Genomic DNA, 27,474 nt, shown 5'->3' on the forward strand with positions numbered 1-27,474 from the left:
CCTCAAGCATGAGATTGTTATATCCCTTCTAAATCTAATTTTTTTAATTAATTTTTTTTTATTGTAACTGAATGTTCTTGTTACCTATAACAACTTCCAATCCTTTTCTGAATTCTGCAAACTGGCAAAGTTTTCAAAAGTTTAAGAATGTTAACAATTATAAAGCTTTTACTTTCCGAATCTCAACATCTGTCATTAAATAGTCTGCCCATGATTTCCCACAACTGTGAAAATTAAAATCAATAAAAATCTGTCAAAATTATTTTAAAAAGAAAATTGAATTCTGCCAAGCCTCTCTATGTAATTAATATACAAAAAGTGCTTTTGGTTCTTTTCAGAGAAAGGTGCTATGTAGAACTTAATCTTCAGATCTCTACACAAAGTTCATCTTTTTGGGGGGCTTAGCAAGTGATCAGATGTATAAATTATTATGAGCGAGTTGTTTTGTGATTTGTATGGTTGGTCGAGGATGCATTTATATAGTTTTTATTTTTGTAATTATACATTTTAGTTTCTCTGAAAGCACGCACAGCAAGGGATAGGTACTTCAAATTGAAATCAAAACAAAAATAAATTACTGTAAAAGCAATAGGCTACAAATCTGTTTCAAGCAACTTGTTACAACAAAATAGAGCTCACTAGAGAGCATTAAAATATTTGTAATATCTTGTGTGCTAGCAAAAATGTTTATTTACCTCATATAGCTACTCGTAAATACTTGTAATCCACAAAAAAACATAATGCATTATCAAGACAAACATGAAATTTATGTCCACTGAAATTAGTAAATCAGTAATGGCCCAATTATTAGAATTGTTGATCACCTACAATTTTATCTGAAGTCAATGGAAAACACATCTATTCAGCACTTGTGAAAAATCAGACCCATGGATTTAGGAGCCTAACTTTGCTATTTTTGAAAAACAGGCCCTGTTTAAAAAACAAACAAACAAAACAAAACAAAAAACACCTTATTGGTACCATTTCTGTCTACGAAGAGGCAAGGAAAATATGCTTTAAAAACAGGAGATTTTATTTGATAAGTACATCATTTATTTTAAATTAACAATTAAAAACCCAAAGCATGTCATTTATTAGTGTTAAACAAATGTTCCAGATCAGCATTTCACAAAAATCAAAAGAATTTCAGATTTCAAACTATTTCAGAATATGCCTCCCATAAGGAACATTATCTCCCAAAGTAAACAGTTTTAGTAAAAGTGCAGGTGGAATATTAGTATATTTTGACAGTATATTTTAAACAAAGGAACCTTTTTATTTTATTTTTGTAATTGCCTGGTTATATTAATAAAGACTTGGAAAAACCAGAACTCTGCTGAATACAGACTGTTACCCTTTCCTGTGTTGTTGTTTTTCTCATAAAAATGATCCAGCTGTTTTTTTTTTTCCTTTCAATTTCACTAGGCATTTTGGAAGAGACCAGTCTCAAGAAAACCAGCCTGGCAGTGTAAGACATGCAGATAACCTAGATATGATGACTGATACTCTGAAAGCACCTTAGATAGGAAAAAAGAATATGTTCTACATTCTTCTTGTTTTACAGCAGCGTAGTAATAATTAATAGTAGCCAAAGTGCACACTGGTAGCTACAAGTATCCTGGTACAGTACTCAGCAATGAAGGAAAAATATTTGTATGACCCCTATGTAGCAGAGTATGCAGTTACTGTGCTTTCTTCTTGTTTTATGGATAATTTAAGCCACTGTCCATGTGCACAGCAGAAATAACAATGTTCCTCTCTAAAACAGAGTGACACCTTCCAAGCAATAAATAGGCCAGCAGGCGCAGCAGCCTGAGGCAGAACGGTGGTGCATTATTGGCAAGAAAAAGTATTAGGCAGATGCTCAATTTGTATAAATCGTTGTAGTTCCGTTGAAATCAATGAATCTAAAACAAATTTACAGCAGTTGAGTTTCTGGCCTTATGGCTCCATGGACAGCTGCAGTCGAGAGACTCATTCCATAATTATAGATTATTTTTTATTACAGTCGCACTCAGAAGCCCTTATCAGACTGGGCTCCCATTCTGCTGGGTGCTGTACAAACAATAGATTTTTAGCGTAACAAATCTTGGAAGGCTATAGTTTAAAAAAGAAAAAGATTGTTTAACAGTCTTCATTTACAGAACCAAGCCAACAGTCTAAAGTATATGAATACTTGGTGACACCATCTAACCTTTTGTATAAGTTTGATTGCTTTACATAAACCTCATTTAATGCTTAGCCTTCCTTCTTAATTTTCCCCCATAATTATGTTAAAAACTTAGGTGGTGCCTGTTTTTCTTTCACTGATTATTCCGTACGGCTCTGGCAGTTTGCTCCTTAAGTTCCTTCTTTAGACAAGTGCTAAGTGAAGAAGCTGAACTTTTCTTTTAAAAATCAATTTAAAGTGTGAAATCCTTCAGACACTTATTTCAGTTTAGGGATAACATTTTGATTTAGCTTCACTCTGTTGCCAATCAATTTAAGTTAAACCAAAAAAGCCTCATTTAAACCAAAATAAGTCTATGCAGGGCACTGCACCAGTTTAAAATAGGTTTAAATTCACACCTTAGGTTCAGACTGATGCAGCTTTCTCACGTAGACATGTCCTTCCACACCTTCTGGTAGGTTTCCTTGTTTTATGGTGTTCTATGACTCTCCAACTCTGAAATGTTTTTATCCTAACTCACAAACGTATCCAAAATATAACTATCAATTGTGATGAACATTTTTTAATGTATGAAATTTGTGATCCATCACATAATGACAGATAGACCTGGGTGTTAAAATGTGCAATACTTCCAATAAGTGTATTAATCCCAATTCCTAAAAATATGAAAATTAAAATTTGATGTTCCCAAATGTTCATATTTTTGAAGTGTGAGAAGTTACATTCTTGAAAAGAAGTGTTTTGTAAGGAGGGAATTTAACTGACTGTCACAAAAGGAAATGAAGTACAGGAAAATTAAATAAATTTGTAGAGGACGAGTAGTGTTATAATATGGCATAATCTTCTAAATCCACTGTCAACAGTGTACACTGCGAAGCTATTTATCCAGTATTACATCCTATACCTGAATTCAAGTTCCTGGAAAAGTTATGCAAACCACTTATTTTTTACTAGTATACAATTTTTTGAAATACAGATGAAGTACATGTAGAAGTTCGAATTTGGAAAGGTTCTACAACAATGGAATTAGTAGCCAAAAAGGTTCCAATCCTGTTACTGGCTCCACGTGAGTAGACCCCTGCACCTTCCTGAGCCAACTGCACGACCAAAGTTTGATCGAAACTCACTAATAAAACAGAACAACTGCATAAGCTTTAAGAATATTAGACAAACCTGAGCGAAGACCATTGCAAATGTCCAAAAAAATCAGTCAACTCACAATATAGTGCAACATAAATCATAATCTGCATTACAAATACTGTTTGAGTGCAGATACATGTATGTGATTAAAACAAAACTCTAGCCATGAAGTCCTGCTGATAAATGGTCCCCTATACATACTCAAGCTTTCAGGTGTACATATATGTCTTATCATTTAAGAACAGTCACTGCAAAATTTGTGAAAAGTCACTAGCTTCCAAAATTACAAAGTCAATAAGTTTGCCCAAAAAACAAAGTCAAACATTTTAGAATGGGCTGCTTTATGTACTAGATCCAATCACTTTTTCAAATGAGGAAATTCGTTTTAATCCTTATTGAGAAGTCTATGGATTAGATTGGGTAGAATCAAGAATTCTACTCTATTCTCTCTTCCACCTTCTACTGTTTTATACCACAAACAATCTTTTATTACTGAAATTCCTGCTAAAATTTCTAAGCCAGCAAACCAAAATGAAAATCAAAACATGGAATTTTGCCTTTTTCATTGTAAAAGCAAAAGACTGATAAGCGGGGTTGTCTCTGACCTATGCTTAAAAAAAAGTCTCTCGGTAATTTCCAGATCTAGAGCATTTATTTAAGACAATTGCACTTATGCTTCATTTCTTTTCAAAAAATTTCCATCAATAAGATTCACTTCAATACTTTTCTTCTATTGACCTCCACTCATAAATATACTCTTACTCACCCATCCACTGTTTGAGTAAACATGTTTACGTGTATAAGATTTTAGGGCCAAACTTTCAACAAAAGCATTAGCAGGCTAAGGACTTAGCATTTCTTAGATTCTATACTGGCACTGTCATGTACGTCATTAATACTAACCATCTTGTCAGTTTCTAACTTAGCATTCATTTTGTGGTCCATATTCTGTAAGAGTGCTGGAAGATCAAGAACAGAAGAAATTATATAATGAGGTAACGGATAAGTGTTTACTGGCATTGTCATTGTTTTATTTATCCAGACAGTTGCTTTCAAACCTGCATTCAGGCCTCCTTGAATATCTGTGTCTAGTGAGTCACCAACCATCACACAGTCCCAAGGCTGTACCCCGAGTAGATCACAACAATGATGAAATATAGATGGTGCTGGTTTCTCTTCTTTCTGTTCTCCTCCCACAACAATAGCATCAAAGTATGGTTGACAGGCACATGCTTCAATCTTCTCCCTCTGAGTGAGTTTGTCTCCATTAGTTAATAAAAGCAAGCGGACCATTTTTCGAAGTTCAGTAAGCATGCTTCTTGTCTCCTCTGTTAGGGTTAGATGCTGTAGGCGTGTAGTTTTCCAAAGGAAATAACATTCTGCCGCCAGATTTCGATTAGCCTCACCACCCTTTGTTTCTTGTATTGCTTCTTCCCAATGTGAGATCCTTAAATCAGTAATGCACACCTTAGCTGGATCATGACACTCTTTGAGGAGTTTTTCTTGGACCTTATTACAAATCATGTGAGCTTCTCCTTCATCACACTGATGTTTTGATTGCAAAATATTTATTACCTTTAACAAATGTAAAGGGAAAGGAAGGTTACAATAAGGCATTAAAACTTTAGGGCCAGATTCTGCCACCCTGGCTTATATGAAGTATTACTTTCTTCCAGAGTAGTCCCACTGAACTAAATCGGGATACTCCTTGAGTAATGTATTGCTCAACATTAGTAAGGATGGCAGAATGTGGCCCATAGTTTAAAGTGACTTAACACTGAATTATTAAAAAAACTAACCCATAAGCATAGCTTCACTGCATCAGCAGGAGCCCTCAGAAGGCACTGTGCTTTGGCTTCCCTCCAACACCAGAGGGTATGTGGGAGGGAACAAGAGAGAGTAAATTACTTCACCCCTGAGTGTAGCATACATTTAATATGACCACATAAGGCAGGGGTGGGCAAACTTGTTGGCCCAAGGGCCACATGTGGGAAAGGAAATTGTATGGTGGGCCATGAATGCTCATAAAATTGGGGGTTGGGGTGCAGGAGAGTGTGAGGGCTCCAGCTAGGGGTGCAGGCTCTGGGGTGGGGCCAGAAATGAGTTCAGGGTGTGGGAGGGGGCTCCAGGCTGGGACAGGTGGCTGGGGTGCTCAGGGGGGGATGATGGCTCCGGCTGGAGGTATGGGCTCTAGTGTGCAGGAGCGTGGGACTGAGGGGTCTGGAAGGTGGGAAGGGAATCGGAGCTGGGGCACAGGAGGGGGTCAGGGGTGCAGGTTCTGGGCAGCGCTTACTTCGAACAACTCCCAGAAGCAGCAGCATGTGCCCCCTCTGGCTCCTATGTGGAGGTGCAGCCAAAGGTCCGCAGGTGCTGCCCTTGCAGCTCGCATTGGCCCTGTCTGCTTACCAGTGGGAGCTGCGGGGGTGGGCAGCTCAGCATGCAGAGCCTCAGGCTACGTCTACACTACAGGATAAATTCGAATTAGCTTAAACCGATTTTATAAAACAGATATTATAAAGTCGATTGTGCGCGTCCACACTAGCCACATTAATTCGGTGGTGTGCGTCCATGGTCCGAGGCTAGCGTCGATTTCTGGAGCGGTGCACTGTGAGTAGCTACTGTAAAATAATGAGGCCAATAACGTCGATTTGCGTCCACACTAACTCTAATCCGATATAGTAATATCGATTTTAGTGTTACTCCTCTTGTTTTGTAGGAGTACAGAAATCGATTTAGAGACCCCTTTAAATCGATATAAAGAGCAGTGGACGGGTGCAGCGTTAAATCAGTTTAACAGCGTAGTGTAGACCAGGCCTCAGGCTGCCTCTACCTATAAGAGCAGGAATGTGCTTCTGCTTCTGGGATCTGGGTGGAGCAAGCCCCCGACCACGCTCCCCAGCAGGAGAGGGCTGGATGAAAATGTCTGAAGGGCTGTATGTAGCCTCTGGGCCGTAGTTTGCCCACTCCTGATGTAAGGGATACCTAGGTGGGAGGTTAATCCTTCATACTCCCACGGGGGTAGCACAATCTAATACTGAATCTGTGACAGCGTGATGTTCAGGCTCATGGTCTAAACTGTTATAAATCTCTGAAGAAACCAGTTAATACTCTATCAATAAGTGATCACAACTTCAGAGCCTTGTAATTTCTGCTACAAAAATCACAAATAGTAACAAACAGCCTAATTGTGCAGCCTGTATTTAGGATGACTAAAGTAAGGCCTCAGATATCACAGGGATGGGCACTGCTGAAACCCCTAAGCGAGGAATGGTGTGTCAGTTGCCCCTCGCCAGAAATAGCCCCAAGCAGCACAATGCTTCATACACCCACCTCCCCTCTTCCGTGCTGCTTTCGTAGATCCACAGCCACCTCCCATGTCAGCACTGGCCGCTGCACTAAGCCACCCCTCGGCCTGCTCCCCACCGCTTTGTTCCTGGGCCACCTAGGGGAGACCCAGCCCCCACCCGTGCGCGCTGAGCCAGGCAGCCCACGCGAGGTACCAGCGAACTTGTTATTGCCCCTAATCCCCTGCACAGCCACGTAGCCGCCACCCGCCCAAGGCGGGTAATGGTGGGTGTCCCTCGGCCCCATACTGGCTGTGTCCTCCCTGTGCAGGGCACGGCAAGCGCCAGCGCCGCACAGGGACCCGGGGACGAAGGGGTTAATAATGTTACCGGGGGGGGGGGGAGCACGTGATGGGGTCCCCAGGGCAGCATTTCTGGGAGCTGCCGCGCCCGGGGGAGGGGGGGCAGCCTGGGCCGGTACCTCCTCTATGGCCCGCCGGCCCGCGGCGGCCGTGTCGACGAGCGTGTTGTCCAGGTCGAAGAACACGGCCTTGATCCCCTGCAGCCCCATCGCAGCCTCGCTCCTGCGCCGGTGCTGCGCTCGCCCGGCCGCGCGCGCTCATCTAAATCTCGCGAGAGCTGCGGGCCTCTCGGGGTATCCCAGCAGGGCGGCCGGGAGAACTGGAGCGGAGCGATCAAAAGACCGCGAGAACTCGGACTCTCGGGTGGCGTGTACTCAGTCGGCTTATGCGGTTGCGCGCGCAGCGGGCGCTAGTGGGTGCCGGTTCCGGGCGGTGGCGGGTTTCCGGCCAAAAACCTTCTCTCCATAGACAGGCGCTGGCGCCGCCCTTGGTAACGGGTGGGGCGGTGATAAGGGGCAAGTCTAGCTAAGATGCTAAAGAGCATCGTCATGGCAGCCTCCGCGCCCTGCCCTGGGAACAACCGTGGGAGCCCCTCCCACCGCCACACATCCCCTGACGTAGGCACAGCTGTAGCAGCGCCGCCCCACCCCCCGGCCCTGGGCACAGCCATGGGACCCTCCGTCTCTCCTGCTCTGGGCATAGCGGTGACACTCCCCCCCGCGCCCTGGGCACAACCAGGCATCTGACAGCCCTGCTCCAGCCACATTGATTGTGGCCATTGAGCCCAGTAATGCCAACCCCCCCATATGCCACATTTCCTCTGCCCTCTCACTGAGCACAGCCATGATCACCTCGCTCCATACTCAGTCCAGAGCACAGCAGTGCCACCATGTGACAGCATGGCAGATCTTGGGGTCATGAAATGGGCACCTCATTTTTATTGTGTTCCACAGTTTCCCAGTCATGTGAGGAGATGCCCAGTGAGATGGAGAAGCTTGGAGTCAGGAATCTTTCATGTTCTCAAGGGGAAAATCACAAAAGAGCTGAATTCAACTAGCGGAGCCTCTTCTAGGGCTTCTAGATGGGTACATAAGGGGCTACTTTTGCGGGGGAGAAGGGTCTGTTTGTATCTTTGTTTTACTTTTTGGAGGTCCAGAGATCCAGGAATTTCTGGAACAATGGGAATCAGACAAGGAGTGGCTACTAGGTAAGTTATTGCATACCAGTGAGGCTCAGAGCATAACTGAGAGGACAATTCTGCACCTTAATAATGCATTTCCCATCATTTGCACTACAAAAGGAGGAGCTGATAGTGGGGCTGCCGGTGGGTTCTTAGCACCCACCATTTTTTCTCTGTGGGTGCTCCAGACCCAGAGCACCCATGGAATCGGCATCTATGGCTCAGGCTGCAGTGTTCCTGTTTCTACTCTTCTGTGTAGACTGGGGTTTGTGCTAGAGCCCAAGTTCTGGGCCCTCCCATCTTGCTGGGTCCTATAGCCCTGGTTCCAGCCCACCGAGTCCAGGGACATATAAGGGGTCAGCTTGAGAGTGCTGATTGATTTGGTCCACTCAGACTTGCTCTGTTAGAGAAAGAGAGAGTTAGTTTGTGTTCATCTGATTCTGGGGCTGGAGGAACCCAGCCCTGGGGAACCTCGGTCCTACAGGATAACTCCATTGGGAGGGGACTTGCTGAAGTGTGAAATAGGGCTCCATATGAAAACACATGTGACACAAGCAGTACATTGATAGTATTACAAACCCCCCCACAGAAGAGTAACCTGAATAAATGAGCGTACCCTAAAATAACGGGCAAATCTGGTAACACATCCTTACTAATGGCACACCATGTGCAGATCAAGGAGAAAAGAGGGAGGGAGAAGAGAATCTTCAGGTAAAAGAGAGTGAAAGGGGAGTGTAGGTGGTGGGTGTCTTAAACATACAGCTAAGGGTAGCATAAAATCCCTCCTTTACCTGTAAAGAGTTAAGAAGCTCAAATAACCTGGCTGGCACCTGACCAAAAGGACCAATAAGGGGAGAAGATACTTTCAAATCTGTGGGGGAAGGTTTTTGTTTTTGCTCTTTTTGTGTGTTCTCTGCGGGACAGTGAGGAACCAGGGCAGGGAAAATACATCTCCTAAAGCCATACCTGAACTAAGCATCTAAGATTACAAATTGTAAGTAATAGGAAGGACATGTGTTAGATTATCTTTTGTTTTAGCTTGTGAATTTTCCCTAGCCTAAGAGGGAGGTTTATTCCTGTTTTTTTTTTGTAACTTGAAAGTTTTGCCTAGAGGGGAGTCCTCTGTGTTTTGAATCTGATTAGCCGGTAAAATTACCTTCGTCCTGATTTTACAGAGGTGCCTCTTTTACTCTTTCTTTATAATACAGTTCTGCTTTTAAGAACCTGGTTGGTTTTTAGTGTCCTAAAAACCCAAGGGGCTGGTCTGTGCTCACCGTGTTTGCTCTCAAGCCTCCCTAGGAAAGGGGGTAAAGGGGATATTTTGGGGAAGCAGGAACTCCAAGTGGTCCTTTTCCTAAATCTTTGTCTAACTCACTTGCTGGTGGCAGCAATACCATTCCAAGAATAAGGAAGAATTTGTGCCTTGGAGAAGTTTTTAACCGAAGCTGGTAGAAATAAGCTGAGGGGGTCTTTCATGCAGGTCCTCACATCTGTACCCTAGAGTTCAGAGTGGGGAGGGAACCTTGACATGGTGGCAGAGCAGTGGGATCATTCTGAACCAGAAGCACAAACTTCAGGATATTAAAAAGACCTTTCCTCCCTTTCTTTTGGCTGCTTAGGAAGCAGGGAGGTTTTTTTTTAAAGGACTCTTTTTTTTTTTTTTTTTTTTTTTAAGCTGAGAGCAGCTGGAGTTTTTTTTTTCTTTTCCTGAAGGCAGAGGAGTTAAGTTACAGCAAGGGAATTCACAAGCTGTATTTTTTTTTCTTTCTAGCTCTCTGGTTAGGCTAGGCTAAGCGCAGGAAGGCTAGACTGATAAAAAGTGATGTCCAGAAAAAACTAGAATTAGCCAGATTTGAAACTGAAGAGATACAGAAAGTTTGTGAAAGACAGATGGCCTTAAAGTGTTTGGATTTGGAAGTGGAGGTAGAGACAAAATGCTTGGAGACAGAAATGGAGGCAAAACGCTTGGAGGCAGAGGCGAAATGCTTCGATACAGAGTTAGTGCTAAAGTGCTTAGATCTGGAAAGGGCTAAGATGAGTCTACCGAATAACCCTAACAATCCTTGCTTGTTCTATTTTAATAGATGTGGTCTCTGGGCATTGATAGCTAGTTTCAGATCTTTGTTCGGAGAGCCATGTAGCTAATTTATCAGTCATTCTGAAAAGCTGATTGCTGCTGCAGAGAGCTGAGAAGAAGAGGAATGTGAAATGAAAACTTTGTCTATGTTAAAATTGTAAATAGACCACTAATTTATAAGACTGTAGTTACCTAAAAATAAAGAGCAGGGGTTCTTAACCTTTTTCTTGCTGAGGCCCCGCTCAATATGCTATAAAAACACCAGAGGCCGGTGTGGGTGGCGGGACTTGGGGCTCTGGGATGGCAGGGGGACCATTCAGCATAGGCATAGTTTTACTTCTATTTGAGGGGCTTCAAGGCTGGGATTCGGGACACTGGGATTCAGCCTCAGGGCTCCATGCCCCCCTTGAAAGGGCTCACGGACCTCTTTTTGAGAACCACTGATCTAGAGTATGTTGCAGCTTAAAAAACCCTGAGCTGCAGAAAGTCTGGAAATCCTCAGTCAAGTTTCCAACTCTAAATTCATCTTTGCCGTTGTTATCTTTACTTATTCTCTACTTACTAATGGGCAACCCCCCACTACTTGCTATAAAAAGGATAGACAAACAACCCAAGGCACTTCTCTTGCATTCCCTGTGCACCTCATTCTTTGCATCTGAGACGACAAAAGGAAACAGCTTTTGGACTCAGAGAAAGGAGTCTTGACCTGACAGTTTGGTCAGTAATTTGCTGAAGCATGTGGTGAAAATGTTTGCTCTCCAACTAAAATAGTGTCTTAAGTAGATATTAGTACATGTTTTAATTTTTATTTTTCTTGTAACCATTTCTGACTTTTATGCCTCATTACTTTAACTCACTTAAAATCTCTCTCTTTGTATTAATAAACTTGTTCTACTGTTGAATCTTATGCAGTGTGTTTAAGTTGAAGTGTCTGGATAGCTATTTAAGGTAATATGTTGGCATGTTATTTCATTAAAGGTATATTGGGCTTAATATATTTGTACTGTCCAGGAAAGGGCTGGGCAGTACAGGACTTGCATTTCAGGGGAAGATACAGACTGGTGATGTGTTGGGGTCTCCCTGCAATGTAACCAAAACCAGTGCTTAATTTGTAATGAAAGAGGTGTGAGGGCTCAAGCTAGAGGTGGCAGGATGCCAGGACTCAAGCGTCATGCAAGCAGCCGTGCGGCGCTCCATGGACATTGGCAGCTGAATGATGTGTGAGTGGAGGTGGAGGATTGAGCTGCTGCTTGAATCTCTTGCGTACACGAAATAAGTGATGCGGTAAGTCCAGAGGTGCTGGGGCTATGAACTGCCAAGCTCAGAAGTGCTGAGTCTCAGCCCCAGCACAAATTAAGCACTAACCAATACTGGTCAGAGCGCGGTGTAGCTAACAGGCTGCAGTTACATGCAAACACTCAAGGTGTGGTTTGCATGCTGGGAGACTGTTTCTGAGTGGCACAGTTAGGAGCTGCTAGAGCAATACATCGTAAGCCACCCAAGGTTTCAGGGCATGGATGACACAACCCCACTAGTCTGGATTGTGCCATGAGGGTTTGACTACACTTGCAGGTGTGCAATGCTGGGAGTTAAAGCTGTCTTCGTACAGCTGTATAGGGAAAGCACTGCAGTGTGGCCACACTGACAGCTACCAGCACTGCAGTGTGGCCACATTTGCAGCATCTGCAGCGGTGTTGGGAGTAGTGCATTATGGGCAGCTATCCCACAGAGCACCTCTTCCCATTCTGGCGCTGTGGGTTGTGGGAAGGGGCCTGAGGGTGCAGGTCATTCTGCTTCCTGTCCCATCGCCCCGTGATGCATCGCTTCACATCCCAGCAATCCCTGTATTTCCGTCCACGTTTGGCGCCATCTTGATTCTCTCAATGGTTTCTGTGCAGCGTGATTTCTGTGGGAAATGGAGCCGGAACTGCTGGTGGCTATTGCAGTCTGGAAGCTGGCAACTCCAGACAGCTACCGATCGATCACGAACCAGTTTGGAGTGGGAAAGTCGACCGTTGGAATTGTGTTGATGCAAGTTTGCAGGGCCATTAATCGCATCCTGCTAAGAAGAACCATGACTCTGGGGAACGTGCAGGACATTGTGGATGGTTTTGCACAAATGGGTTTCCCTAACTGTGGAGGGGCAAAAATGGGACGCATATTCCTATTCTGGCACCACCCCACCTAGCATCCGAGAACGTTAATCGGAAGGGATATTTCTCCATGGTTCTCCAAGTGCTTGTGGATCACCGTGGGCATTTCACTGACATTAACACAGGCTGGCCCGGAAAGGTGCATGATGCACGCATCTTTCAGAACACTGGCCTGTTCAGGAAGCTGCAGGCCGGGACTTTTTTCCCAGACTGGAAGATCACAGTCGGGGACGTCGATATGCCCATTGTGATCCTTGGAGACGCCGCTTACCTCTTAATGCAGTGGCTCATGAAACCGTACACAGGGAACCTTGACAGGAGCAAGGACCAGTTCAACTACAGGCTGAGCTGGTGCCGAATGACTGTGGAGTGTGCTTTTGGCCGTTTAAAGGGGCACTGGCGATCTCTGTATGGGAAGCTAGACTTGGGGGAAAGCAGCATGCCCACGGTTATATCCGCATGCTGTACCCTCCATAATATTTGTGAAGGGAAGGGTGAAAGATTCAGTCAGGCATGGACCTTTGAGGTTCAATGCCTGGAGGCTGAATTTGCACAGCCAGAGTGCAGGGCTACTAGAGAGGCCCAGCACAGGGCTGCAAGGATTAGGGATGCCTTGAGGGAGGAATTTGAGGCTGAAAACCAACAGTATGTTTGGTGCCTTGCACGGGAGTGAAGTGCAGTGGTTACAATGTTAGTAGGAATCTGTGTTTCCTAAGCTGATTTGCAGTGCCTGTTTCTTTCCTGGGCTAAGATATCTTTGACTTTCTGCAATAATAGAGACTGTTTTCAAAGCCAAGAATTCATTTATTGAAAAGAAAATTACTTTATTGACAGACACGCAACTTTTTGGGAACCTAAAAGGGCAGGGGGGTGGGGTGGGGTGGGGAACTGTACCGTCACAGGTTTGTGTATGTCCTGTGCAATGACTGCTGCACTTCAGGATGGCTATACTGCATAGTGATGGGGGTTGAGTGCAGAGGGTAATGGTCGTAGTTCTCAGGGCTGGTTGGTGAACGTACAGGTGTTGGAGGCAGCTGGTGGTGGTAAGAACCTGGATGCTGGGGAAGGGGGTTTTGAGCTGACATTGGGGCACAAGGGAAAGAGCTTTGGGACGGGGGAGTAGTGGGGGCGATAGTGCTCTGCCTGCATGGCTACGAGCACCTGGATAGAGTCCACTTGCCGTGCCAGGATGCTTATCAGCTGCTTTGTGCTTTTCTTCCTGGCCCGCTGCGTTTTTCTGGCAGATCCTGCTTTCCCTTTCCCTCCAGTCCTGCACTTTTTGATTCCCTGTGACAGAGTGCTCCATAACTGCTTGCAGCAGGTCGTCTTTGCTTTTTCGCGGCTTCTTCCAGAGGTTTTATAGTCTTTGATCTCAAGGTAGCTTCTGGAAAGGCAAAAAATACAACACTTAACAGAGGCAGCATTGTTTATACCAGACAGTTATTCCCACACAGTTAAGGAGTAACATTCTTCACAATAGCATAATTTTCCCATCCCAAAGAGAGCACACATAACCCACGGGAGCTCCAAAATGGTGAGTAAGGGGGACTGATTGCTTCAGGACGCTACTGTCCTCGGGGTTTTTGTGCATTGGGGAAAGCAAACAGCTGCAGGGGGCACCTACACTGAACACTATCCCAACATTTTCCACAGGAGTTGATCCTGGAAGATATCTTGCTGCTGCGGGTCACTTGGGAAGTGCGGGAGGGTCTTCTACAGCAATGCGGATTCCACCCTGGCCCTATGCAGCTTGCCTGTGTCTTGCAATGGTCCCTCCACCCCTCGCGGCACAGTGGCGCGGACGTGTTAGCCTGACTGGGACAAGGATCACAGTGGCTCTCTCAATAAACTTGCGCAAGCGCATTGCCCACACTCTGACTGAAACTTTTGAAGAGATTACCGAGGCCGATTACCGCGACGTGATAGATCACATCAATGCGCTATTCCACATCTAGGCATGCATGCATGCAGCCCTAACCCTTCCTCCTCTCCCAAAAAATTTCCATCCTGAAAATAAAAGCCGCTTACCGGGAACCCACTCCTCTGTTTGTCCTCCACCAAGTACCGGCTCCTGCGACTGGCTACCTTCCTCCTGGCTTGAGAAGAGCTCCTAGCTGCATGCCTCCAGGGACTCTGGGGTGTCTCCCCCCACCCCAATACCCTCACTCTCGGTTTCCTCTTCCCCCTCCTCCTCCCCCTGCTCTGAAGTGTCCATCGTGGTCCTTGGATTGGTGGTGGGGTCACCCCCAAGTATTGCGTCCAGCTCTTTGTAAAAAGGGCAGGTCGGGGGAGCAGCCCCAGAGCGACGGTTTCCCTTGCGGGCTTTGCAATAGGCACTCCGCAGCATCTTCACTTTAACCCTGCACTGCAGGGCATCCCTGTCATGGCCCCTTTCCAGCATGGCCCTTGATATTTGCCCATAGGTATCGTAATTCCTACAGCTGGAGCACAGCTGGGACTGCGCAGCTTCCTCCCCGCAAACACTGATGAGGTCCAGCAACTCGCCATTGCTCCATGCTGTGGCTCATTTGGCACGTGGAGGCATGGTCACCTGGAAACATTCACTGATTGCACTCCACACCTGGCTGAGCAAACAGGGAGGGAATTTTTAAAATTCCCGGGGCATTTAAAGGGTGGGTCACCTGAGGCCAGGGCAGTAGAGTTCGAACTGATGAGCAGAGTGGCCGAACAGGCATTCTGGGATACCTCCGAATACCACTGGAGGCCAATTACAGTGCTTTTGGTGGCCACACTGGCACTGCATCACCGGTGCTGCAGTCGTTATTCCCCAGGCCAAGGTGGAGTACAGCCAGCGCAGTAGCCAGGGAGATACAGCACTGTATGTGCCTTGCAAGTGTGGACGGTGAGTGAGTTGCAGCGCTGTAAAGCCACCACCAGCGCTGCAACTCTCCAGTGTAGCCAAGGCCATAGTAAAGTTGATTTCTGACCTATACCTGAAGTGCGGAGTCTCTGAAGAATACTGGTGAATGGGCTTGACTGGATTCCCTTGTTGAGTCCCTTGTGGACAGTAACAGATTTTTATGTGGAGGGTTAATATTAGATATTGGGCTATCCAGCCTTTCCAGTGAGGGCTGTTTTGTTGGTTTTACCTAAAACCCTAACTTGGCTATCAGTATTAGGCTTATAGGAAAAAGTTAGGCACAATCTTTACTATGAAGAGATCCCAATCTCTCTGTTGTAAAATCACTGTAATCCTGTAAGCGTGACTGGAAGCAGTTAACCCATATCTCTTCAGTCCTCTTATTATGGTGATTCATCCAGTTCTGCATCTTCTAGTTCTCACGCAAACAGCAGCATGATTCTACATTGGCAACTCCCAGGTTGTTTAAGAGATCAGTTTACCTTAGGTGGAAACTTAACAGCAGGGTGTTAGGTAGGTGAAAGAGTGTTATCATTCCACATAGAGGCTGAGGGGCTGAACAAGCACAATTTGTTTCTCCCCCTTAGACCACTAGCAGTTTCTGTTTACTTCTCCCATTACAATTCATGCCAAAGAGAAGTGGAAATTAAATGTAATCGTCAACACTGGCTGAAATCAGTTACAGTTCATGACCAAGAGTTCACACCAGGAACTTGTAATGCAAGACTTCTCTTAGTTGTGATTTCCCTCATTGGGCAAAAGAAACTGGGTGAGGCAACAGATAAGCCGGTGAGTTCATATGTCAGAGTTCCTCATCAGCCTCCTCCTCCCTCCTACCCCACAAAGAAAACTAGAGATATAGTTAAAGGGCAGAGTCTGGCAGAAGGCAAAGCAAACTCCAGCCATGGCTGTGGACAGCCCTGTTACGGAACTAGACAAAATTCTTGATGCCACTAAAAGGAAAAAACCTGAGGAGCTACTGGTCACGTACAAGGGGGTGCTATACCCTAGTGCACCGTGTTGTGCTGAGACCTTCCAAGCATTGGACATCATGGAAGTTAGAAAAGATGATGTGTTCCTAGTTGCTTATCCTAAATGTGGTAAGTCTGGATTTTTTGGTGCAAAATTAAAAGAAAAAGTACTTAGATGTCAAATACATGTGATTATTTTCTAAGAATGCAGAAAAGCACTGAAATTCAATACATGCAGTAAATCCTTATTTGTCACAGGGAAGCACTGTGCTAGTGAGCTGTGTGTTCTCCTCTTCTATGATTTCAGACATGTGTTTAATCTAGCCGTGACAGACATGCTTCTGGCTGTAGTAAATTAAATACAAAGAACCGTGCAAGATTATGGAGATCTTAAATACACAACTGTCAGGGTATTCTAAGCTCTTTGATTCCTATAGCTGCTGTAATTCATCTTTTTTGTGCATATGTACTGCATTATGGTGAAGGTGAAGATGAAGAGATGAGGTCAGTCCACAGAATTCAGAGCCAGATCAGAATCTGAACTGCCCCAAAATTTTGTTAATAACACACTAATGGCAGGCTTGGGAGCTGTACACAAGTATAAGGAGGCATGGTCCACACCACTAGTTTAGAACAGACACAGACAAGACAGTTCACACGCAGGTCACAAAGGATGGGATTTTCAGAAGCAATCCGCGCTAGCCTAATTCTGCTCCCTTTGTAGTCAGTGAATGTAAAGATAGGCCAATGCTAAGCACTTTTGAAAATCCCACTGTAAGAGATGATATGAACTTGAGATGGGAATAGGATCCTACAAGGAAAGACATTATAGGAGATACGTTTTGAAGAGGGCTCTGAAGGAAGAGAGGAGTTTACTTGATGCAGGAGAAGAGAAAGATTCTTCTAAGCAAACTGAAAAGGAATCTGATTGACTAATAGGTGATCTCCATTCAAGTTATATAGGAAATTTAACCAGAGATCTATAAAAAAATAAATTATACTGTTGGCCTTGCAGTGTGTAGGCAGGAATGAGAAAGCACTTAGATTATAATGCCATTTACTAAATAAAACTATTCTTGGAGCTGAAAGTTTTTTTTCTGGCAGAACCATAGGCTGAGCAATTGCAGAGATAGTTCATAGGCAATCCAGGTAAAATAAATTGAGAGATTTTCAATTTATTTATAGGGTTCTTATTCAGCCAAAATAACACAAATCAGGAATATCCATGGTCATATTCCCTTAATGTAGTTTAACAGTAAACTAAAGAAACAGGAAAGGCCTCTCTGATACTTCCAGAGCGCACTGTCCTGGTGTTTGTTAGCAAAACCCAGTCTCCCTTTCTTGTGAAAATAAATCAGCCCTCTGCTTTTTTATGAGTGTGAGCTTAATTAGGCTCCTGATTGCCTTGGCTGTGGGGGAGACTCCCAGCTGGGATACCAAAACCAATGATGGGATTTAACTCTCATGTTCCAACTTGTTGTCCTGCTTGGCAGAATCTCCCCCCTCATGCACCATTAGGTTAAGGGTGCAATAGCACCACTTTTGGGGGATACATGCCATTCAATACCCTTATCAAAGTTGTTCTCAGCCCAAGGCTGATGATTTTTTTCAAAATACTTGGTAACAGGTTGGTGTCTGTTTGGCTCAGATCCACAAAGGAATGTAGATGCGCAAACTCCAGACTTAGGCACCAAAATCCTAGTTTTAGGCATCACTCCAATTTACAAATCCCCAGTGACAACTAAATGTACTCATCGCCTACATTTTTGCTGTAAAAGTCTCCTAGACACCTATGTTCTTCCTCTGGGCAAATACACTGATGCCTACCTCACACCTAAGCCCCACCACAATCTTCAAGCCAGAGGCAGATAGGCACTGCCCCAGCTATCTCATCTGTAGGGCCTGATCCAGTAGGTGTACTCAGAGGGAGACTAACTCTGCACAAAATGACTTTGGGGAGGAAGAGGGGGACAGATTATGTTTTCCTAAAATATATGTTCTAGGAATTATTTGGGGGATGTTTATGTCCTGTGTTATACAGGAGATCAGACTAGATAATCACAATGGTCCCTTCTGGACTCTTGGAATCTATGAATCTTTAGCCTAGCGTTTAGGATACTCACCTGGGATATGAGAGATTCCCAGATGAATTTCCTGCTCTTTCTGATGAGCTGAAGGGACTTGAGCTGGGATCTCCCACCACTCATGATAGTACCCTTGAGAGGATCACATGATCGTTGGACAAAGCCCTTCCTCTCCCAGTAATACTCTTTTTTGCCACAGATAGCTACTCCTGAGCACAGCTTGTGCTGTACTCTTCCCTGTCAAACCAAAAGGAAGCATATGTGAAGTAGTTGAGCTGACTGGGTCAATAGAGAAAACAGGTGGCAGTTTGAGGATGTTACAGGGAAACCTCTTAATCAGTTATCTTCACTTCTCTGTTCTTCAGTCTTGCAACAAAAATGCCGTCCTCCTTCCCCATGAAGGAGAATTCTGTGTAGCAACAGGGTCTGAGCTGCAATTGGTGCTTCTACACTGCAGTAAAAGACCCACTGCACCAAGTCTCAGAGCCCAAGTAAATTGATTCAGGCTTGCAGGACTTTGGACATGGAGCTAAAAACAGCAGTATACTTAGGTGCTGACTTCCCCTCTTTCCGAGGATGCTTGACCTCCCCACCTCCGTCTGCCTCCGGTCCCACCCAAACTCCGCCTCTTCCCCGCACCCATTCCAACCCCTTCCCCAAATCCCTGCCCTGGCCTTGCCTCCTCCCCTCCTCCTTCCCTGAACATGCCACGTTCCTGGCAGAATATGCAGAACAGCGCCACAGCTGTTTGGCGGTGGCTGGGTGGGAAACAGGGAGTTGGGCAAAGGAATGGGGACGTGGCGTGCTTAGGGGAGGAGGAGGTGGGGTGGGAGGAGAGAGGGAAGCTTAGCTTAGCTCCTGGTGAGCGCAGAGCACCCACCAACTTTTCCCCCTGGGTGCTCCAGCCTTGGAGCACTCATGAAGTCGGCACCTATGGCAGTATAGATATTTGTGCTTGGGCTAGACCCAGGCTCTGAGACCTTCCGTCGTTGTGGGGTTTCAGAGCTCAGGTTCCCCTGAACCCAGACATTTTAGCTCCACAAGCCTTACTCAGTTGATCTAGGCCTTGAGATTCAGTTGACCCAGGCTATGGGTGCCATATCCTTACACTTTGTTCACAAGCTGTATGACGCAGAAGCAGCAGCCTTGAAGTGCTTACAAGGGTTGCCATTATATGCACATAGGCAATGTAAATAAAGTACAATTGTTCAGGGGATATGTAACTTAACTTATAATTGCCGAAGTACAGGATTTCGTTCTCACCTCCAATGTTGCATTAAAGAGACACACAATGTAAAAATCATACTTCTGTCTGAAAATTATGTACCTACAACTGTTACATGTTATATGGAACACCTGCAAGTTATATGCAGGACTAGTATAAGGACTCTTTAGAAAGTTATGCTAGATATTTAACAGGCTACAGTTCTGAAATTCCTACTTGTTTCCTTCTAACAGTTATTTTGTGTTTCAGGAACAACTTGGGTTAAACACATTTTAAATGACTTAACATCTGCAGTTTTAAAGAATAAGGGGGAGGTACCACCAACAGAGCAGACGCCACTGCTTGAATTTGGAGTTCCAGAAAAATTTCAGGTCAGCATGGACTTATTCATAAAGCTTATTTTTAGCATATAGTATTTTTTTAAATGTCTATTTTACAATATCTCCTATAATTACAAAACACATTACAGATAGGATATATACTTCCACATCAAGTAATTTGAAGTTAATTCTCTCAATTACTTTTTGTATGTGGGAATATATTATAAAATATAGAAACACAGGAAACAAAATGTGATTTGAAATGAAATTGACTTTTGTGTACTAAAAGAACAGAAGTTAATTTTAACTCTAATCTGGACCTCGTACTGCTATATTAGAATTTCAAATGCTTAGTGTAGATTTTGAGTGCAATATTTAAAAAATGTTTTGAAAAGAAAAGTTTAATGAAATCATTAGTTGATTATCCCTGATTTCTGTCTATCCTAGTTTAAGGTGTGACTTTTCCAAGGTGAAGTTAAGCATATGCCTAAATCTTTGCGGGATCAAGAGAATGTGACTCTAACAGTGCATATGGCTCTGTGTGTGTGTGTAATGTTATCACTGCAAACCAAGAGTAGTAACACCTGATGGACTGTTATTTTTCGTTAGGTGGTTTTATAAGTAATGCACAAGATTGGGAGTCAGAGTTAGAAGATCTCTAATCACAGCTCTGTGTTTGGCTTCAGGCGAGACATTTAATCTCTCCTTTTCAGTTTCCTCATTTGTAAAACAGAGATATTATTTGTTTTTGTCACAGAGGTGCTGTGAGACTTAATTCATTTGTGTTTGAAAATATTTAAGAACCTCAGTTAAGACATCATATGGGCTGATAGCAATGGAGCAAACCTGAGTAAAATCTGAGACAGTGTTGCAGGACTAAGGGTATGTCTACATTGGCAGAGGTACAGTGCCAGCAGTTACAGTGCCGCTCAGAGAGTGCTGAAGGGGAACCGTTGTTGTGTGTTCACACTGTCAGCTGCCTGCATAATAGCATGTTCATACTTGCGACACTTGCAGCGGTATTTGGAGTGCTGCAGTCTGGGCAGCTATCCCACAGAGCATCTCTTCCTCTTCTAACACTAAGAGTTGTGGGAAGGTGGAGTGGGACACGGGGAATCTTGGGTCCCGTCCCAGTGCATTGCTTTGCATCCCAGCAATCTCTGTGCTTCCATCTGCATTTGGGACCATCTTTCAAATGTTTGTGTACTGCATGCTCTGCCTCTTCGGTCTGCAAGAATGGATCCCACACTGTTGACCAATATGCTGCTTGCTCTCACTAACATGTCATGAGTGGCAGTGGAGTTATTCCTTAAACTACAATGGCAAGAGGAGTGTGACTGAGACCACTGCATGTGTCACCGAGCAAACAGGAAGGGGACTTTCAGAATTCCCAAGGAATTTAAGGCGTGCAGATGATGATGATTAGTCACTTGCGGCCAGGGCAGTAGAGTTCAAACTGATGACCAGAGAAGTGAGAACAGGCATTGTGGGACACCTCCTGGAGGCCAGTTGCAGTGCTGTAATCGACCGGCATGTCTACACTGGCACCACAGCACTGTATCCCCGGTGCAGAAAGCTGTATGTCTCTCATTGGGCTGGGTTTTTTTTACAGCACTGCAACTGCGCAGTTTCTGCGCACCAAGTGGCTTGGCAGTGTGTACACCTCAGGAGTTACAATGCAGAAAGCTGCTTTACTGCGCAGAAACTTGCCTGTGTAGACAAGGTCTAAGGGAAAGTCCCTAAACAGAAGGAGCTGGTGCACAGCAGGAAAGCAGTGGCTACTACAAGATACAAGGGAGTAGCCAATATAGCCTGTTGTTCTCCAGTTTACTACATGAGAAAATTCACTTCTCATGCTTATCTCTGCCATGATGTACTCTGGAACTCTTATCTACAGTGCAGAGGGTATGGAGTCCCTCTGTGTTTGTACGCGTGTTTTCTGCAGTGGCAGCCACTGGTGCATGCTCTTTTTCTTTTGCTTTGGGCCTAAATATTGCCACATAAAATGGCACAAAAGCTAGGCCTTTATTTTAATAATAGTGAACTAACAGCAAGAACAATGCAAACAGCTTTCTTTCTTTAACTCTCTGGCCTCCCTATGCTACTTGCTTGGGATGATTTTGAAATCTGAAAAAATGATAGAGTTTTGCAGAAATTAGGCCTTAATAACAGTACCATCTAGATGACATCATGAAGGACGAGAAGAACCAAAAAGAAAGACTGCAATTTAACAATTACCAATAAAAATTCTTTCCATGCAAAATAGATGTTTAGATCAAATGTATACATATTGTAAATTGTCAACATATTTGAGGTAGAAATGTTGTGGTTCCTTTTTTTACATGTACTTTTTGTTTTGATGTAGAAAATAAAAAGTTTTCCTTCACCACGTGTTTTTGTCACACATCTCCACTATGATAATATTCCCAAGGCTGTTTTTGAAACTAAAGCAAAGGTAAGTGAGCATTTCAATAATGTTTGATATTACCCACTTTCTAAGCAACTCCCAGTTTTCCCTTTGCAGAAGTTCTCTATAGGATTGCCTGGAAAACAGGAACTCCGTTTCACAAAAAAATTCAAGGTTTCAGCATTTGGTTTTGTTCAGCATTGGGATGTAACCAAGAACTTTTGAATCTTTTTGTGAAAAACCGGAGAGAGAAAGAGCAAGGACTTGAACCTGGGTCTCTTATGTTCTAGGTTAATGCTCTAACTCAGGGGTCCCCAACGCGGTGCTCACGGGGGCATCTAAATGTGCCTGCATCCTAGTCGGCAGTGGAACATCTGCCGAAAGCCACCGAATTTCAGCGGCGATGCCTTTCGATGATGCTGCTTGCCGCTGACAAGCAGTGTCATCGAGAGGCATTGCCGTTGAAATGCCACAGAGATTCAGCGGCATTTCGGCGGATGCTCCACTGCCACTACGGTCCTTCGTCTGGTGTCCTCCAGACAAAACGGTTGGGGACCACTGCTCTAACTGTTGAGATTTTGGCTATTCTGGGATATGTGTGTGTGTGTGTATGCCTCTTTTTCCCTCCTTCTTTCTCTGCCAGTCAGCATTTTCTGGTGAAAAAACCTTTAACTGAAAATTTCCCAAACAGCTCTAGTTCTCTGCTTGGCTTTTTCAGATCCCACAATCTGACATCTTTCACTATAACAGTGGAATTCAGTTTTTACTGATTGTTGTTTGTAATTCACACAAAGACGTCGAATCTTAGATCCCAGCCCTGCAAGGTGATCTGTATGGGATAGCCCTTATTGCTCCATGGAGGCTCCCCACCCCAAAAGCATGGGGGCTCCAAGCAGGTGTAAGGTCTTCCCATGCAAATCAGTTTGCAGGATTGGGACCTCACTTTCCAAATTTCAGTTCCTGTAAGAGCTGATATATTTTTAATGCAGGACCCTTGTGATCAAAGGTTACCTTAAAATACAGAAGACTCATTTGCCTTTGCTATTTTAAAAGGTACTAGTGGTATTTCGAAATCCAAAAGATGCAGCTGTATCCTATTACCATTTCTACAACAAAAATCCTGTGCTTCCAAATGTCAGCTCCTGGGATGAGTTCTTTCAGAAGTTCATGAGCGGAGAAGGTACAGTTATTAGATCTTTGTAATGTTTCTCAGTGCATTTATAAACAGTCTAGTACCACACCTTCTGACCCTATCCCAGAGCCTGCACCCCCACCCCCTCCCATGCCCAAACTCCCCAGAGCCTGCACCCCTTCCCCATACACCCTCCCTCCCCCAAACTGCCTCCCAGAGCCTGCACCTCCTCCTCACACCCCCCAGCCACCAAACTCCCTCTCAGAGTCTGCACCTGCTCCCCATACCTCCCCTCCCCCAAACTCCCTCCCAGAGCCTGCACCCTCCCTTCCGACACACCCCTTCCCACCCCAAACTCCCTCCCAGTGCCTGAAACTGCACCCCCGTCCCCTGCCTCAGCCCAGAGCCTGCACCCAGCACCCAAACTCCATTCCAGAGCTTGTACCCCAAACCACCTCCCCCACCCAAACTCCCTTCCAGAGCCCAACCTCTCACCTCTTCTGCACCCAAACTCCCTCCCAGAGCCTGCACTCCAATCCCCTACCACAGACCTCCTCCCCCACCCAAACTCCCTCCCAGAGCCTTAGGTAGGTGGGTGGTGGAGTTGGGATGGGTGGGTTCTGGGCAGCATGAGTGACATTATTGGCCCACTGGGAGGATTTGAGCACCGGCACTGACTCTAAGGTAAACTGAGTTTGAGACCCCTGCTTTAAATTATCTTCTGTTTTTTGACCTGTCTTAACTTCATTTTAGTCTGCTGGAGCTCATATTTTGACCATGCTCTTGCCTGGAACAAACACATGGATGAAGAGAATATCATGATCATCACATATGAAGAAATGAAAGAGGTAAATTTGTGTAGAAATTTAAAAGTAGAAAAGACTTATTAGGTCATGTACTCAGTTCTGATACAGAATTGCTCCCTTCAGTATATTCTCAAGCATCTTGTCCCATCCAGTTTTCATTTTGTCCCAGGCAAAACCTTATTGTGAAAAGAGCAGGTATATGATGTTGCAGCCTGTTTTCCCACTGGCTACTAGTCCTTCTATCTGCAGCCCAATTCCCTTCTCAAGCACGAAAGCCTTGATCCTGCAACATTAAGCACATGCATGAGAGTAGTCCCATTGACTTCAGTGAGACAGTTCACATGCTTAAAGTTAAGCATGTCCGTGTTTGCAGTTTGAAGATCTTAAACGGTAAATTAAATAATGCCAGTGCTTATATAGAACAATACTAATTGATGCAGCTAGATAAATGCTATCAGTAGTAATTAATACTAATAGAAAGAGATCCATGCAGAAGATTGAGAGCATTCACTTAACACATTGCCATTTGGGCAAGGGAGGCACATTCCAAAATCTTATCAAAAGTAACCACCATTCCTGCAACCTCCTGCTGCTGAACTTAATATATTCCTCTAATGTTCTGCCCTTTGTATGGATGAGAATATTATCAACTACATTCATTTGACAAGATAGAGGGAAAATGTCTGACATGTTTGCTTTAACTCATACATAACTCTATCACATTCTTGTTTTTCAGAACTTACTTGGAGGAGTGAAACAAATAGCTGAATTTTTGGGGTTCTCTCTGCCTGAGGAGAAGATTCAGTCTACTGCAGAGAATGCCACATTTGAATCAATGAGCAGTAAATCCCAAGAAACACATGGCAAATTAGGTTCCATCTTTTTCAGAAAAGGTACATTTATACAGAGTAATGATAATCACAGAGTTTAGAGCAGGTATCCAAATTGGTCATGAGAGCTAATTAACATTTAAAAAGCTTGATAAGATACATGACTGTTGTGACCTTTTCAGGAGCTCCCAAATGCAGAATTAATGTGTTTAATTCGTAGCTGATAATGAATTTTCTTCTCTTGAAAGTGGACATCCCTAGCTAGATGGTCACTCAGGCACAGAATGCTGTTCTTTCAAAATATTAGTTCTGTGGAAAATCCCTTGGTTATAAAAGGTGCATGCATCTTTACCTGCAAAATGTAGTGCAAAGGGTTTTCTTTAACCTACAATTTTAAGAACACCATCCACATTCATAAAGATTTCAAGCCTCATATTGATTTGAAATGTGACAATAAGTTCAGTCATTCCAACTGCTTATGTCAGCATTTCATTGTAACCTACCTCTACCTGACGTGATCTTATACTTCCAGGAATAGTTATTAGTTTATTTCATTGTTCTTTTGCAGGTACTGTTGGAGATTGGAAGAATCAGTTCACTGAGGCTCAAAGCCAAGAAATGGATGCCAAATTTGAAGAATGTTTAGCAGGAACAAAACTTGGAGCCAGGCTAAAATATGATAAATACTGCAAATGCTAAATCTTTGAATATCAGAATGACATTAGCATTTACTCAGAAACATCATCTGTTTTACTACCTTTTGTTTGAGAATGCAGAGATTAAAATAATTAGACTTTCACGCAAGGATTTGCACAAAAAAACCCAAAAAACAACCAGGAGAGAGCTCTCCTGCTGCCAAAAATTCCACCCCCAACAAGCGGCAGCAGCTTTGTTGGTAGGAGAGCGCTCCTGCCAACAAAGCGCTGTTCACATCAGCACTTTTCATTGGTAAAACTTTTGTCTTTGGGGGTGTGTGTGTTTTTAACACCCCTGAACAACAAAAGTTTTGTCAATGAAGTTCCGGTGCAGACACAGCTAAGATATACCTTGTGCTTCTGCCTTGAGGCAGCTTGATGACATTGCCAAACCACCATAGTCATCTATGTTTAACTGAGTCCACAGTCTGTTGACTCGTGCCGTACAATACTTACATTGGAGAGATTGTGTAACCAATGAGTTTCCAAAATTCTTCTCAAACAAAGCTGGTGAAATGCATTCATCTTTCTGTTTGTGTATTCCAACATCCGCCGCATTTCTGACACTTACAGTAGTGTCAGAAGGATAATAGCATTGTACAATCTCATTTCAGTGTGTACCTGTATCTTCTTACTTTTCCAGGTCTTTGACAAATGAGAAAATTATTCACTTGCTTTGCCAATTCTTTCCTTCACTTCTTTAGTAAGCTAGCCATTAGAAGATATTGTATTTCCAAGATAAACAGTCATCAACTCTTCTGTATTTTTCCCCATCAATTACACATCTGCCATTGTTGACAGTATTGTCTCCTATATACATAATCTTGGACTTCTGCATACAGATACCAAGTCCCACTTAGGCAGCTTCGGCTTTTATGCTCATAACAAATCTTTTCATTCCGTCCATGCTGGTATCCAGGATGACTGTCATCTGTTAAATCAAGGTTCTCCAGCTTATCTCTTGCTCAAAGAACAACAATATCGTCAACAACAACCATCACTCTTCTCATCACAAAAAGGAAGTTCAGAAGAGAAGTGGAGGTAGTATGCAACCTTGCATTACATCAATAATAATCTTAAACCATTTCATTTCTTTGCTAATTTGATAAAAACTTTGTAGACCACGTCTGCAGACAGTACCAAGACAGACAGTAATCTATTCTGAAATGTATCCAGATCTTCCAAAGGGCTTCTTTATGGACACTATCAAATCCTTTAATAAAATCAATGCAATCTAAAACTGTTTTCTGCTGGTATTCTAAGCCTTTCTCAATAAGTCTTCTCAAGGTGAAAAATCTGATTTGAACATAACTCCTTATTGAAATCTATCCTGTTCTTCCCTGAATATTTTTCAACAACCATTTCATCCTATTCAAAATGATAATGCAAAACACTTTTTCAGGTACAGATAGGAGTGTCGCTCTTCTCCAGTTATCACAAATAAACTGGTTCCACTTTTCAGGGATTATACAGATAACGCCTCTTCGCCAATCTTTAGAATTCATCTGCTTTTCCCAAACCATTCTGTACAACCTTCGCATGTAATTCAAATCACTTTCTTTTCAGCTTTTAACATTTCAGCATCTGTTTTATTATAGCGTGGTGTGTTACCACTCTTCAGTTGGTTTATGGCCTCAGTTATTTCTTCAAAGATGATTACTTCTAGCAATATAGGTAAATCCACTATTTCTTCACATCTATCAGTGTATGTTTGTGGTTCTGGCTGGCTGAACACAAATTAAAAATGTTCCATCCAC

The 27,474-nt window shown here is 43.8% G+C and overlaps 1 protein-coding gene and 1 pseudogene across 2 annotated transcripts; one reads left to right on the plus strand and one right to left on the minus strand.

Annotated features, from left to right (window-relative positions):
* Positions 1–574: 574 nt before the first annotated feature.
* On the minus strand, positions 575–7,305 carry LOC127049935 (N-acylneuraminate-9-phosphatase-like). Of its 2 annotated transcripts, none has more exons than XM_050951332.1 (2): positions 7,076–7,305; positions 575–4,885 (listed from the first exon to the last, which is right to left on the minus strand). In XM_050951332.1, exons 1-2 carry the CDS (start codon positions 7,163–7,165, stop codon positions 4,160–4,162), a joined length of 816 nt encoding a protein of 271 aa, XP_050807289.1. In that variant the 5' UTR covers positions 7,166–7,305; the 3' UTR covers positions 575–4,159. The 2 variants fall into 2 exon arrangements, with proteins under 2 accessions (XP_050807289.1, XP_050807288.1); XM_050951331.1 differs by lacking the exon at positions 7,076–7,305 and adding an exon at positions 6,641–7,063.
* Positions 7,306–16,046: 8,741 nt separating this feature from the next.
* LOC127049934 (sulfotransferase 6B1-like) overlaps positions 16,047–27,474 on the plus strand; it is an 85,621-nt pseudogene continuing 74,193 nt past the window's right edge.

The sequence above is a fragment of the Gopherus flavomarginatus genome, chromosome 4 (genome assembly GCF_025201925.1).
Source record: "Gopherus flavomarginatus isolate rGopFla2 chromosome 4, rGopFla2.mat.asm, whole genome shotgun sequence".
In the NCBI taxonomy this organism is placed as follows: Eukaryota; Metazoa; Chordata; order Testudines; family Testudinidae; genus Gopherus; species Gopherus flavomarginatus.

What these genes read in the sequence shown, in the direction of transcription:
- LOC127049935 (XM_050951331.1), bottom strand. Translation starts at nt 6,901, where the DNA reads ATGGGGCCGAGGGACACCCACCATTACCCGCCTTGGGCGGGTGGCGGC. An exon ending in AGCAGCACGGAAGAGGGGAG is followed by an intron (nt 4,886 to 6,640) that starts GTGGGTGTATGA and finishes CATTTGTTAAAG; the next exon opens with GTAATAAATATTTTGCAATC.